General features: G+C 34.2%; 1 protein-coding gene across 3 annotated transcripts in view; it reads left to right on the top strand.

Annotated features, from left to right (window-relative positions):
* The first annotated feature begins 844 nt into the window (after positions 1 to 844).
* The window catches only part of tuft1b (tuftelin 1b), a 19,563-nt gene continuing 5,621 nt past the window's right edge, over positions 845 to 14,786 (top strand). The window contains exons 1-6 of one of the 3 annotated variants that reach the window (XM_051663723.1): positions 845 to 894; positions 9,934 to 10,017; positions 10,256 to 10,317; positions 10,403 to 10,471; positions 14,554 to 14,595; positions 14,716 to 14,786. The exon at positions 14,716 to 14,786 is cut by the window's right edge and continues 150 nt beyond it. In XM_051663723.1, coding sequence (XP_051519683.1) covers positions 10,285 to 10,317; positions 10,403 to 10,471; positions 14,554 to 14,595; positions 14,716 to 14,786 — 215 coding nt within the window. In that variant the 5' untranslated portion in view covers positions 845 to 894; positions 9,934 to 10,017; positions 10,256 to 10,284. Of the gene's footprint in view, positions 895 to 9,930; positions 10,018 to 10,255; positions 10,318 to 10,402; positions 10,472 to 14,490; positions 14,596 to 14,715 lie in introns of all 3 variants that reach the window. The other 2 variants (XM_051663721.1, XM_051663722.1) reach the window with 2 other exon arrangements.

Genomic DNA, 14,786 nt, shown 5'->3' on the forward strand with positions numbered 1-14,786 from the left:
ACAAAATGTAAAAGTCTCTTCAAGCTATTTTATCCACAGGACTTATTTTACTCATAAACCTAAAACTGTCATTATGAAACCTATAGGAAATTCCTGAGGGAACCCATGGCTCGAAAATGCTAATTGTCTCTTGGGTTTCTTTCTACAAACTAAACAGCTCTATAGACCTTATTTACAGCAACGCCTTATTTGGTTCTTGAAGGGAATGAAAATTACGCTGTGAGGGATAGACTTTGGAAGTGTTCCATCATTCATAACGGAAGCCTGTATTTGTTTTCTGGTCTTCAGTGTTTTCATTAAATCGCATCCCCTGAGGCAATGACCAGAGGTTAGTTATGTTGATATCATTAACTACTTTGAGTTGTTTTGACAACCAGCTGCACAAGTTGAGCCTGAACTCATTTAACTTCAACTAATACTTAAAATGATTGTTGTTCTACGTCTAGATCGCTCCTTTCGGTAGTTTCTGTATTGCTTCTATGGAACCAGAAAACAGTCAACTGGCAATCAGAATCGTTAATATCCGCTCTGTGGTCAGGAAAAGTGTGGATAAAAGCGGCACAATGGTCCTAGATCACAGCTACTTTTAACAACTCTGGAGTTTATTGTCTTCTAAAACATCTTTTTGGAAAGATGTTTTATTTTTTCAACATTTCGTCAACTAAGCGAACAAATGAAAAGAATGAAAGTCTATCCCTAGACAAATCTACCAGGTTTATTCGAATGAGCCCCCTAGGGAGAGCTGTAGAGTGACAGCTAAGGATGTATCAGGATTGAGGGCTGGACTGCCAGTAGACCTCGCCCCTGCCTTGCCTTCTTCTCTAGCCTTCTCATAAACTGAGTCACAAGAACAAACACATGCATGGCAGACAGTCTGCATGTGTCTTGAATGAGGTAAGATGGAATGCATTGCGTCTTTATGTGTTTTATAGCCATGTAGGCTAAATGTATGGATATTATAAAGAATTGACATGAATTTTATGATTTATTACTTTGTTTTTCAATTCCATGATTCTGATATTCCTTGTCTCCCTCTAATGAGTGAACATGAATATTGTAGTGATATCACTTTTAAATGTTGTATTCTCTGGCCACCGGGTTTTATTCTTAGTGGCTGACCAAAGTTATTGTTATCAATGCATACCATTTCTACACTAACTCTTCAATATTTAGTATTTAACATCCATCAAGGAATGTAAATTTGGCTTTGAGAATGTGACAAATTGTTTGTGGATTCTCTGCGTTCTTTTCTAACCATTATGTAAGTGTTAACTGTCAAATAGGAAGATCTATAGGACAGTGAAATCAAATGGTTCCCATGTAATTGCATTCTTATCCATGTCTTTGTAGTTGCCATCAGTACTGTTTTCAAGAGAAAGTTTCATTTACATTTGTTGGACACTTTTATCCAAAGTGGCTTACGCTGCATTCAAGCTATGCTTTTGTTTTTAGACTGTTTTCAATGACTGTGTTAAAAATAATACGTTGTGATTTCAAGTTAGTTTAAAGGGACAATTCACCCCAAAAAATGACAATTCTGTCATGATTTAACTCATGTTGTTTGTTCCAAACCCATATGACTTTTTTTCTTCTGTGGAACACAAAAGGAGATGTTTGGTAGAGTGTTACAGTAGCTTCCATCACCATTCACTTTAATTGTATAGGTTTTTGGGTGAACTATCAAGTAGGCTACTGTAACTTTACCATCTAGTTTGGTTGAGTTGTGGTAATGATTTAGAAGAGCTGTAAATATATGTCAGATCAGATGCCATCTACGTTTGCTCATTTCCTCTGTGTACATGTAACATGCTGACTCAATGCTTAATCTTTCTGTAGTGCCTGTTAAGAATATAGATTTCATATCTCTAAAGGCCATATTCATGTAAACTGTTTTGTTCAATCTTGGCTGATTGAATTTGAGCTGTCCAATTAAAAATTTCCAAAGCAACCATTTCATTTTTATCAATATACAATAATATTAGCGTAAAAATCTTAGAACGTCGCTAAATCTGGATATGCAAGCAAATATTAAAATGAAGAATACCAAAAAATAATTTAGCTTCTAGGAATTTCTACTGGTTGTTGTCCAGACTCCAGAGCACCAATATCTATACATAACTTCCACAAAAAAAAAAAAAAAAAAAAAGGAATAAGAGGTTGACAGTTTTGTATCCCTGATTTGAATACGAAATTTGTCCCATTCTTAACCATATTATGTGAGTTCTTATAGTTTGCTGACTCATTCAGTTTTATGAAGTCATATTGTATTGATGCCTATAATGTCTCTGGGCAAGATCAGGTCATTTTTCCCTAGATAAAAAGAAAAATGAGGTCATAAGTAATAGATTTTTGTATGTTTAGTAGCATGCCTTTTAATCTCATCACCTGCAGTTGAACCACCACAGTATAATATTTTCTAATTAAAACAGCAACTGATTCGATAAAGTATAACAGGTATCTATTCAGAATAAGATTTCTGTATGTAATTATATTTCAATCAAAATGCACAAGCAAGCATTATCCATCTCACGCTAAACAACGTATCATTCATGTGGAAGTTTTGCAAGTTTTTGTCAGGTGCAAGATGCCAAAACATTAGAGAATCGTAGAATATACTCCTTTTTTATTCTTTTTCTTTTCTTTTTTTTTTGCATGCATTTGTTTGCATACGTATGGTTTTGGATACGACTCCAGTTAAGTTTGGCTGGTAACATTTGACTGAATAGTTTAGGGGATTTATTTTTGATTAAAGATTTCATATTTGCTATTTATAGAACATCTGTCAAATGAATGAGTCATTTAAGGAATTGTTAATATTATGGGAGATAAAGCCACATTTTGGTTACATTTTTTTTTATTACTTTTAAAAGACGTTTAATATGTTGGAAATATGCAAATCATCAAAAACAAATTGTATAACTCAAAACCTGTGGTAAACGTGTCAGGTGCATCGGAAGAAGTCTGCAGGCAAAATGTACAGATCGTTTGAAAATGCACTTACACTTGATCAGATTTTGATGTTAATGGTTCCACATCAACACAAAACAATCAACAATTAAGTTGTGTAACGTTACTGTAAGGAACATATTATATCAACATTCTGATTTAACAAAACCTGAACACATTTTGCATGAGAAGAGTTTACATAGCAGAATAAGGTGACGTTAAGTACACATATAACGATGCTGACTGTATTGCTCTTCATGATTACTGTAGCTTAGTACTGAGTTTTATAAAATCAGGTGAGATCAGTAGAAATGTAACTGTATGGATGTGTAGCCAGCACCCTCTGTGAACTTGTTCCAACACACCTGAAGGGTATATGTATGTGTGCGTCTGTGCATGTTTACTGAGTGATTTGACAGCTATTATGAAATATGTGAGCTGAACTGAGCTTTAATTATTTTGTGCCACTCCTGCAACACTTAAATATTTTCATCCTGTTAATGTTTATCTTCATGGGAAACGTTTATTACCATCCATCTGTTTCTTGTCAAAAACAGCCTAAACTGCCATCTGTTAAATGTCTCGAACAGATGTGCCATACACGCTTGAGCAAAAGTGTACACCAAGGAAAGCTTCTATCAAATTCCCTAGGTAGGGCACTTGGGAACACTTAGGACACTTAAAGTCAATAATAATACTAATATATTATTATCATTATTATTTGTTTACAAATTACAACAATATATAAGTTGACTGGGTGAAAAATAACTGTGTGAATTAAAAGTGGACTGATATCTTACAACTAAAGTGAACAAAAAAAAGGATCTGAATCCTTTAAAGTCCTGATACAAGTTGAGAAAGAAAGCTAGCTTCTTCACTTGAATTACTGTTAATTTTGCTGTAGGCTACACATTTATATTGAAATAATGTCTAGTTAAAGGTTTGTGTTTCTTCACATATAAAATAATACCCCCAATTAGTATTACACAGTGAAGTGTAGATATTCTAAAATAAAATAAAAAACAACAACACTGGTTTCGGATCGGGATCAGTATTGACTGATACTGAGATTTCAGGTATCAGATCGGAAGAGAAAAAGTGTTATCGGTGCATACCTAGTGTCAAGTTAAACAGTTTAAACTTTGAAAAACATGTCTCTAGAGTGTAAAAGTGAATCTGTGGAAGGCTGTGCTGCCTACTCGACTCGTCGGTTTGACGAGGCGTGATTGCCTGTACATCCGGTGTGCTGACTGCCCCCTACTGCCACAAATTTGTTAAAATATCAAGGTGGTATATCAAGCTAGAATTGGTCCAATGATAGGAACATTCCTTATTACGGAATTTGCGTACGGATCGGGGGGCATGAATAATTGCATTAATTGTTTAACACTTTTTAAATAATTAATTGCACTAAATGAATGCATTAAATCAACAGCCCTAATAAATACATTAAAAATAAGACCTCAAAATATGATTTGGAACATTATTACAGACAGTCACTCAGATTTGTATGAAGGTGCTAGTTAAAGAAAGGGTCTCTCATCTTAGATTTTAAATAAACTTTCAGCAATGCAATATTTTACTGAGCTCTTTGTAGTGGTCATAAAAGTAATATTTCACATCGACACACATTGTACTCAAGTTTTAGTTAATATTCAGAGTACTGCATCATTCTTCACCTAATGTCCAAAGCACTCGAATATGCATTCAGGTCATAGCTTGGTCTTTTTTTTGGTGTAACAGTTTTACCAAAGCAAATCTGTAGAGGTTTATCCCAGTTCTCTCTTCTCCATATCCTCACAAAGTGAAAAAGCTCAGGACTGATTTAATGCCATTAGAAGGCAAATATACAGGCAGGTTGTGGAATGAAGCTTGTAGGTTTGACACAGTAAAGACAACCTGCTTGAAAGTTCACACTGTTCTTTTGCTGTAAGCTATACAGTAGATTTAGGACAGCAGTGTGACAGCTAACAGTCATGTCCTTTTGTGATTTACTGTAGCTGACTTTATATTGTCAGGTAGTCAGAGTAGATCTACAGGTAGATGTTTGGCAATTCAGCATTGCAGCAATGCCTGGTCAAATGCCTGAAACATCTTATATATGCAAATACGAGTCTTATTTAAAATGGCTTAAAGAACATTCCTTCCATGGAATTCAAGAAAGGACGTGAATGAGGGTATTAGGGCCAGTGCACATTTAGAGTAATCTGTTGCCATCAAGAACCAAACATTACAGTGCAAACAGTTATTATGTACTTTAAAAACAGCAGCAGCAATAACTCAGTCACAGATGACAGTAAATGCAAAGTGGTGCATAAAAGACGTACGAGTTAATGAGATAAATGTGTGTGAGCTGAACATGAGAACATTAAGTTAAGTTTGCGAGTTGCACAGGGTGTGGCAAAGTAAAAACGTTCGAATTATGTTTGCAACTCTGTCAGTCTTCATTTTGGCTATGGTGAGAATTCATGAACAAGACTTGTCAAAAGTTTGTCAAGAGAATGCCTATAGTGTGCAGAGCTGTAATGTAGTTAAAGTGTGACTACTTTGAAGAAGCTAAAATAGTTCAAGGACATTTTTAAATTTTTTATTTTTTACAAACATCGTACATTTTTGATTCATGACTATCAAGACTTTTTCTCAGGGTTATTCCATATGACCTGAATAAAATTTGCCTTTTCATAACAAATGTCAGAATATTCACTATTTTTTGGAAAAATCCACACACAATCATAAAGGGTTTAAGGGATCTTCTTGTTTTATGTTTTTTCTCACATGACAACAAAATGTTGGCCTACATGTTGGTTACACCACCGGACTTGATTTGGTGGACAAAGATTGTTCAAATATAAATAATATTTAAAAACAGAATTAGTATGAAATAATAATTTTAAGAAATAATAATACAAGATAAGTCTGCACTACGTTCTCGTCCCAACATTTTTTCCAGCCTGATAAACATTACATGACTGTGGCAACATTTCTGCAAAACAGAATGACATGTTTCATTATATGTTTCGCTACAGTTTCCCAGTGAAATGTCCAATGGGGGCGCCAAAGGCGAGTAAAAATGGTGTCGTAATCAGACAAGGTTTTTAAGGTGAATATTAGATGGCAGTTTTAATGAGTAAAACGTACCTCCCTAAACAACTTTAATGTAAATCTAACCAAAAATGTCCTAAAAGCAAATGAGAGGTAAACCAAACAGGCATCCTTACCCTAAACCAACACTTAAACCTAACCGATAGTGTGGAAAGTAAATGCGAGTTTGGCTGGGCTCAGACTGAAGTCTTCTGAGCCTAAAGTCCAACACTCTACCAGGACCGTGGAAACTAATCATGTTGAATAATAGTGCAAAAAGTAATAGTGTTTATAAAGTCATAATAAAAAGTGGTAATTTTACCAACTGTAAAAGTCAGCTTACAAAAATGTTGTTATAGTAACGGTCATTCTATGAGACTAGTTGCTTTTTCTCTCAAGAATTTTAGCTTTTAAATGCGGACGGTGACACCACGTGACATCTTTTACTTTAAGCCGTAGAAAAAATACCAAAACGACTTTGAACTCATAGAATAGAATATACCTCTTCTTGTTTTCTCTCAAATTGTCTGACTCCGTGTTTTTTAATGACAAGTTTGGAGTGTTCTTTTTGTAAACTGCTGTACTCTTAAGTGTGTGTGTGTGTGGTGTCAGTGTTTAAGTTGGGGCTGGGGCTGTTGTTCTCACTCTGATGTTAAGCACAGGACCTGAAAACACAACCTGCCACAGAGCTGATGATTTTTCTACTCTTTGAAGGAGACTCCTATTACACACATACACACATGCACATGTTTTCCTGTTGGCACACGCATAAGTACAGAGTAACAAAGTAGATGAATACAGACTGATTTAAATGTGATGCAAGCTGCAAATCAAGGCGGCCTACCATTAGTAATTGGAGAGGCAATCAAAATCAAACCCTTTTTCACCTATTAAAGAGACCTGTTCACAAAAAATCTAAATTCTGTTATCATTTACATAACCTCATGTTGTTCCAAACCTATATGACTTTTTTCTGTGGAACAGACTATTCACTTTCAGTGCATCTTTCCATACAATAAAAGTGAATGGTGACTGAGACTGTCATTCATTTCCTTTTGTGTTCCACAGCTGAAAGCAAGTCATACAGGCTCAATGGCACAGTTTGAACCTACAAACTTACAGTTACCACCAGCCCAGATCCTTAACCACTCGGCCACACTACCCACAGCTGAAAGCATTTTACTTTTGCTATTTTTTGTTTCTTTTGTATATGAAAAGATGCAAGATTTTTGTGTTTTGTTTGGTTAAAGATAAACATGCAATACTTGATATATTTAAGCATTTGCAAAAGGAATTCTATGATTATTTGAGGTATTTGTTTCTCAGTTTACGCACATACCATCAGAAAAAATATTTTAGCCAGTTTTTAAGATTGACAATTCAATTTCATAACAAAATTACACCAAATTGAATTGGGTTATTTTAACCAAATTAAATAATTAAAACTTAAAATATAATTTTTATAATTTTTATTTTGTTAGATTAGCCTGCTTAATTCAAATTGATGGAATTTTGTTATGAAATTTAAATGCATCAATCTTAAAATGTGTGAAGAAAAAAAGATAATGTTACTTTTTAAAATTCATAGTTCATAGAAAATTTTTTGTAACATTTTTTCTAATCCAGTTGGCTTCTGCAAATTCAGAGAAGGCATCATACATCCATTCTCTATACCTGCTTATCCTATGTAGCGCCACAGCGAATGGTCAAGCCTTTTGTCCCTTTAAATGCTATAAACATTTATGCACACACACAACATATCTTACAAAGAGAAATGCAATTGGATGCTTTTAGCAAGCAGCATCTGCAGTTATGGCTTGGGTAAACCTGGCCAGCAGATACTTTTGCTGTTCAGTAATGTATTATTAGAGAGTCGAGCTGTGTTTAAGACATCGCTGGTATTTCGCACACAGCAGTGACCCAGACATTAGTAACCCACTTGCTTAAGCATAGAGCTTGGACAACAAAACATAAACAATCTCCTTTTGTTTACAGCATAAAACACATAAAGCTTGCAAATACTTAGTCTGGTATAGGCAAACATAGCGGCCTACACCACCGCCTCTCTCCTCCACCCTTTGCTGGTATCTAGGATAGTTTTTCCTGTGCAGTGAATCAGCAGTCTGCTCGAATGATGTCACCTTTATTCACTATCCCTCTCTCTGCTGTCTGTGGTCACATTCCAGAGAATCAAACCCTTTGCTCTGCCTTTTCTCCTGAAAGGACATGTTAACATTTAGTTTAGATGTAATTACTTCTTCTCAAATGGAGAGAATGGCTATTGTTCTCTAGTCTAGAAACAAGTTGATGTGTACTAAACAGCATAAATATTAGGTATATTTATTAGGGCGCAACTGTAGGGTTTCAGAAGATTGAAATCTGATTATTTTTCACCTTTTAACAATAGTGTTTAAACCTTTCAAGAGCTACTATGAGCTCTCGGGATGTTAAGCGATAATAAACAGTATGCCTCTATAGAAAAATTGTGTTTAATAACTGAACTCCTGGTAAAGAACTACTCTACCTAATAGAGATTATCCTAAAGAGAAATCCACCAATCAGAGGAGTGGCTGTTACCATGGAAACAGAATATTTGGCATAAAATCTCAGCAGTGATTGCCCACTCCCATGCAAATTATATAATCAAGTCTCAAACTACTTATACATTTCTGAATATTTGATTAGCTTAAAATATATAGTTTTTTTTATACTTCAGTATACTTCAAGTCAAGAACTGTATATTCATTGGAGGATGAATGGTTCATTGCCCATAAAAATTCCTTGCCTTTTTTTTTTTTTTTTTTTCTGATTTTCATATAAGACTCAAATCAAAGTTTGTAATGCTGTGATTCATAAAGGTGCTAATTGGTTTGGTTCATGGCAGAAGAATTTTTAGACATCCATATAGATGAAAAATGGGAAAACACTTCCAGAACCAGAGCTGCTGAAAATGTGGGTGGACACTGTTGCGCTCTATTAACAAAGCCCTTACGCCTTAGCATTAACTGCTCAATTACATAACATGATAATAACAGTAATAATTTTTCCACCATCCTTTTTGTTGTTGCTTTTTTGTCATTCATTCATATAGTACTTCATTATAGACTTAAAGATGGTTGTTTGTCTCTCAAAGGTTTACACATATTGCCATTATGTTCATTACATGGGCATTTAATGGGACTGTTTACTTAGGAAATTAAGTAATAGGCAAATTGGGCTTGTATTTTGTCTAATTGCGGGTTTGTTCAGATGTCTATTGGAAAATTGCCTCCCTCCTAATGTTAGTTTCTCTCATTATTCCTCAGTCACACCTTATGTGCCTGGGGCCAGATTCACGAAAATGTTCTTCAAAAAAAAAATTATTCTTGGGATACATTATAAGAAGTTCATAACAATGTTCCTAAGAGCAATTCTTGAAAAATTCTTAAGAAGTTCTCAAATATTTTCTTAAGAACATCTTAATTTTTTTCTTAAGAATAAAAAGGCTTTGACATTGTCTGATCAGCCTGCAACAAATGCAATACTTCAACACTGGCAAATCATAACAATAAATGTATCTATATAATTGTTTTTTTTTTTTTATATAAAGTGCGTGAGATTTGTTAGTTTAACGACACTACCCGTCATAGGGAATTTACTTGCTGCTAACCATTTGATAACTTTTAATTTGACATGAAGGAAAAGAAAAGAAATTTTGTTGAGGAAATTACTGAAAGGAAAAAAGAACAATCTTAAGAAAAAAGACAAGAACTTTCTTAAGAAGTTAAATATTCGTAACTTTTTTTCTTAAGTTAGAAATTAAGAACAAAATGGTAGTTAAGAAGAAATTTCTTCATTAGAACGTTTTGTGAATCCGGCCCCTGGATCTCATATCGGTCTCATTTTTATTTTATTTTATTTTAGCAATTTACAGAGATTGCAGGCAAGCAGGTCACTTGGTACAAATACAAGCAGAATTTGATCATCAGGACTTCAGAAAAGTTTATTTAGGTATGTATATTTCCTTCAGTATGCTTAAAAGCATATCCATACAGCCATCAATAACTAATTAAACACCTTTACCACTCAACTGCCTCTTTCAAAACCTCAATCATTCACCAGTTGATGAAAACATGCCACAAACCCATGTGTTGATGTATTTCTTTGTTGGTCCAGCTTTTGTATTACCTAAAAACACAGCCTCAAGGCCACACCAGACACATTCTAACAGTGTTCCTCTGTGTTGTAGGTGGAAAGACAGAAAATAAAGCTGTCAAGATGTTGACTGATGAGGTGCCACAGGTACAGGAGGTCAGTGCTGTCCCCGCCTGCTCATTAACCATGCAGAAATGTGTGTGACTGGGAGTGTTTGTAACTCTTATTTGTTTGTCTATAGGTTAGATACTGTCTGAAGTCTCTGAGAGAGCAAATGGCAGCAAGACAAAACAATAATTTCAACAAAAAGGTACTACATTTATATTTTTGCACTAACAATTTTAGCATTGTGAATTGTATAGTTGTAATAGTAGTAATAGTAATAGTAATAGGGTGGATTACTTACGAAGGACATTTTCATATTTTCATGTTTTCCCCTGTGATGCTGATAGAGGTCTAGGCTCTCCATCAGTGACAGACTCAAATGTGTTTGAGTTTAGCAGGCATTTCTTATTGGAGTTTCTAAAATTATGGACAGGTTCCCGGGGCAAGTTAACACAAATGTGGTCATGCAATTTCGGCATTTTACAAACGCCATCCACATGAGATCAGAGATCAGACCAGTTGTATTTGTGAATCAGCGTTACAAAAACATCTCAAAGTTTTCACTACACCAAAAGTGCAGTCATACACATTTTTGAATCCGGCTCCAAAAGTAATTTAAGAAACAAAAAGTGACTTTACGGTGCTAATCCAATTGAATATGAAATTATGTGTATTTCTGCATTTCGATGCGTTTAATGGACAAAACCCTTCTATAGACATTATGACATATGGTAATATTACACACAGAGTGATAATTCAAATAACAATTGATTTTTTTTTTTTTTTTTTTGTTGTTGAGTTGGTTTGATTTGCAATGTAAGTGAAAAAAACATGCAAACATACATCCAAATGCTTCTTTAGATTTGTCGTAGAATCCTTCGCAGTTGACTTTGGAAGGCAGAGTTATATTTTTGCCATGTCTCCTTAAAAATGAAATGATCTCTATAGATCCAGTGGTTAAATGCTGAGGTAGACCGCTCCATCTTCACCTGGCTGGCTAGTAGCGAGTATCAATTCTTCCCTCCCCCTCTCTTCAGAAAACACTCGAAGACCGAACGTTTATCAACGGTGTTCTAATTTAGAAAAGAGAAGGATTAGGATGATCAATAAATTATCAAAAATTAACTGCCGTTGCCTTTTTAATATATAATCATGTAGTCTATAAAAAGTAACTGCAGTCTGATATGAGTATTTTAAAATGTAATTTAATCCAATTACAAGTACTTGATTTTTGTAATCTGATTATGTAATCCAAATTACATGTAATCCATTACTACTCAGCACTGGTAATAGTAATGATAATAGTAATCTCACAAAACCTGTCAAGAACATTTCCAGGTCATTTTGTACCTCAAAAATCAAGAGAAAGAAATAAAAGAATATATTTTGCTTAAAGAAACTTGTCTACTTTAGGATCCTTAAGATTTTTGCATTATGACATTATTTTCATGACAATTAAGCACAATTTCTCCTGAAAGTTTCATTAGTGTGACACCAAAAATGACATTATTATGTCATATACTGTATGTTATTTAATTATAAAGTATTTATACATCATAGTAGTAATTGTTGTACTGCCTTTGGTTGATTAATATCCTGTGTATTTGCATTGGTTGATATAGTAATTGTAAACATTGGATTTCATGTGTTTTATGCAGTTCAGACTACAAACATCTAAACTGAGTTGGATACACCAAAAAGTAGGAATTTTGCTGTCCGTTTGAGGAAAGCCATTTATATGCAAAGTAGCTAGCAATTCAGTCCTCTTATTTAGAAAACAATGATGTTCATGCAAAAAAGAACTTGTTTCTGTTTTGTCAGTCATGTTACTCTTTTAAACTATGTGGGTCCATGGACAGGGCTAAAAGCATGCCAAAAGTTTACACCTAAACTGTAAAAGCCACCGGATATTTAAGTCACTTTATGTGACACTATTTGAAATCTTAGAATTGGAACGTTTCAAAGAATACCATCACTTTAGCATATATGTTATAAAATAACTAAATTAATTCTGAACCTCCACGTCGCAAATAAGCGCCACATAGAGGTGATGATGTAAAAATATTCATATGAATATAAATGATTTTCACAAAGCACCTAAATAGACAAGTCATATATCAAATGAGAGCACAGGCTATATAGTTTATTTTGTTGTCCTAATACCACAGTTCGAATGATTATCAAAAGAATCATGAAGTGAAATAGGATCTCTATAAGACAACAAAGACAAACATCTCATGTCTGCTCTGACCACTGCTTCTGTAAGCCCCAAGTAGCCACAAACTCTTAAAAATTAGCTATTTTTTTTACTTATTTGTGAGCTTGCTTGGTTAATTAATCCAATGTTATTCATGTCCAGAGCAAAATTGGCAGTCCAGCAGAAAAAGAATGATTAGCAAATCATCAGCAAAATATATTATTAACTATTGATGATGAAAAGTTAAATATCAGTGAGGATCTCCGCTTTCCAACGGCAAATTCTAGTTCATTCAGAGGCCGAAATATCCCACTAAACAGTGAGGAACATGCGTGCAATCCAAAATAGTCTGGATGTCTATGGTGTGAGTGCTCAGCTGCGTTAGAGTGCCATCTACATTTCAGATCTGTATATTGTGACGGAAGGTGATAAAGTAAAACAAATATGTGGTACTTGCTGCTATCTAGTGAAATGAAATAAGACTTTTTGCAGGGAGACAGAGCAACCAGGACCAGAATAATATGCTTACAAAGGAAGGACAACAAAAAAAAAATAAAAATAAAAAAATACTTAAATAAATAAATATATATATATATATATATATATATATATATATATATATATATATATATATATATTTTTTTTTTTTACTATGTTCATAATACGACTGTAAACGTATACACTATTTATGAATTAGTGGAATCTTTTTTTATTTTTTAATATTATTTCTTTTTTCAATTTGGAGGGGTTTTCTGTCAAATGAGACCAGTTTTTGTTTTGTTTTTGCAATTAGTCCACTGAATGTGTGTAAGGTAAGCTTTTAAATTTGGTTGTAAAAAATTGCAGACGGCAGCCAAACAATGCACAAGAGTTTAGAGGTTAAGTAACATGTGTCGAGATTTGGGAGTGTAAACACATTAGCTCTTTTCTCCTAACTGTGAAAAGTCAGACCCATGACCATAATCCTCTCAGGATGCCCTTGAGAGAGCAATTGACAAACTTGCAGCAGTATATTAAACAACCCATCACTCTTCACTGCCTATACACTGCAAAATGCAATTTCTTACTCAGTCATTTGTTTTTATTATTTTTTTTTTTTTTTACTTTTTGACAGTTTTAAATATCTAAACATCCTTAAAACAAGATTTAAATTTACTTGAGAAGCAAAATTGTGTAAGAAAACAAGACTTGTTTTCTGAGAATATATTTTGAATGAAACCCCATTAAGTTAACAAATAGTTTTTTTTCCTTGTTAGAAGCATAAACCTCGCAAGTTTAGTTAAAATTTTATATCTTTTCACAAATTTTGTATATTTAAATTATAATTAAGTAGATACCACTCTCCCTCCACTGTGAAAACCATGAACAAATACACTCAGGTGCTTAGTAATTTTTGTCTTTGTCTTCTTGGACTTACACTGACACCTAGGGGCATAGATGCATCATTCAAACACAATAGTTTTCAGTTACGAATGCCATTGTAGAAAGTCACTATTCACAGTCAGCCATGATTAATTTAATCCATGAGTGAAATAAAAGGGTGGTTACTGAGATTAAGAGAATAGTTTTTCAGTTAGTCATGTAATTCCAACATGGCTGGAATGGAGAGTCCCATGACGGGACTCTTGCCATGTAAAATAGAGCACCTTTTATAAGGTTACAGATATGACTGGAGTCTTCATCTCATGTGTGTGCTCATGATTTTATACATATGTTACACATTTTTTTTTTTAGAGTAAAACTTTAATAATGAGGAAAAATTACTGAGTGCACCTTTAAATAGGAGTTACATTTGGTTTTGTGTTGGGTCGCCACTTGATGTCCAATGTTCAATCTGAAGCCAAACCAGCTGAGAACCACTGTTGTACAGTTCTTTAAAGAATGTTATGGTATTAAAATGATTATTCCATTGCATTTTTATTGTACTTAATTTGTAAGGCTGACAACAGTTGAGAAACCCATTAAACATGTAATAATGGTAATAGGTGTAACTTATTTTCCCCTCTCTTTTGCTTTCTCATGACCAGGAAGATGATGATAACAGTGTGACCCTGAGAGAAGTAACCAAACATCTGTGTACTCGTTTGCAGGAGATGGAGAGAAGACATCAGGAGGAGAAAGAGAGACTGCTGGTCAGAAACATAAATAAAAAACAGGCGAATTTCTTGCCAATACAACTGTCATGCATTATGGCCTCTCTTTCCTAAATAAGCCACTTTCAAACTAAACACCACTCTTGAAACTTTCATTAGCAAGAAAATAGGGAATATCAGCGGCAGTATCTAGAGGAGCATAACAACCACATACAGAAGTCTGAAATCAG

The sequence above is a fragment of the Myxocyprinus asiaticus genome, chromosome 30 (genome assembly GCF_019703515.2).
Source record: "Myxocyprinus asiaticus isolate MX2 ecotype Aquarium Trade chromosome 30, UBuf_Myxa_2, whole genome shotgun sequence".
Taxonomy (NCBI): Eukaryota; Metazoa; Chordata; class Actinopteri; order Cypriniformes; family Catostomidae; genus Myxocyprinus; species Myxocyprinus asiaticus.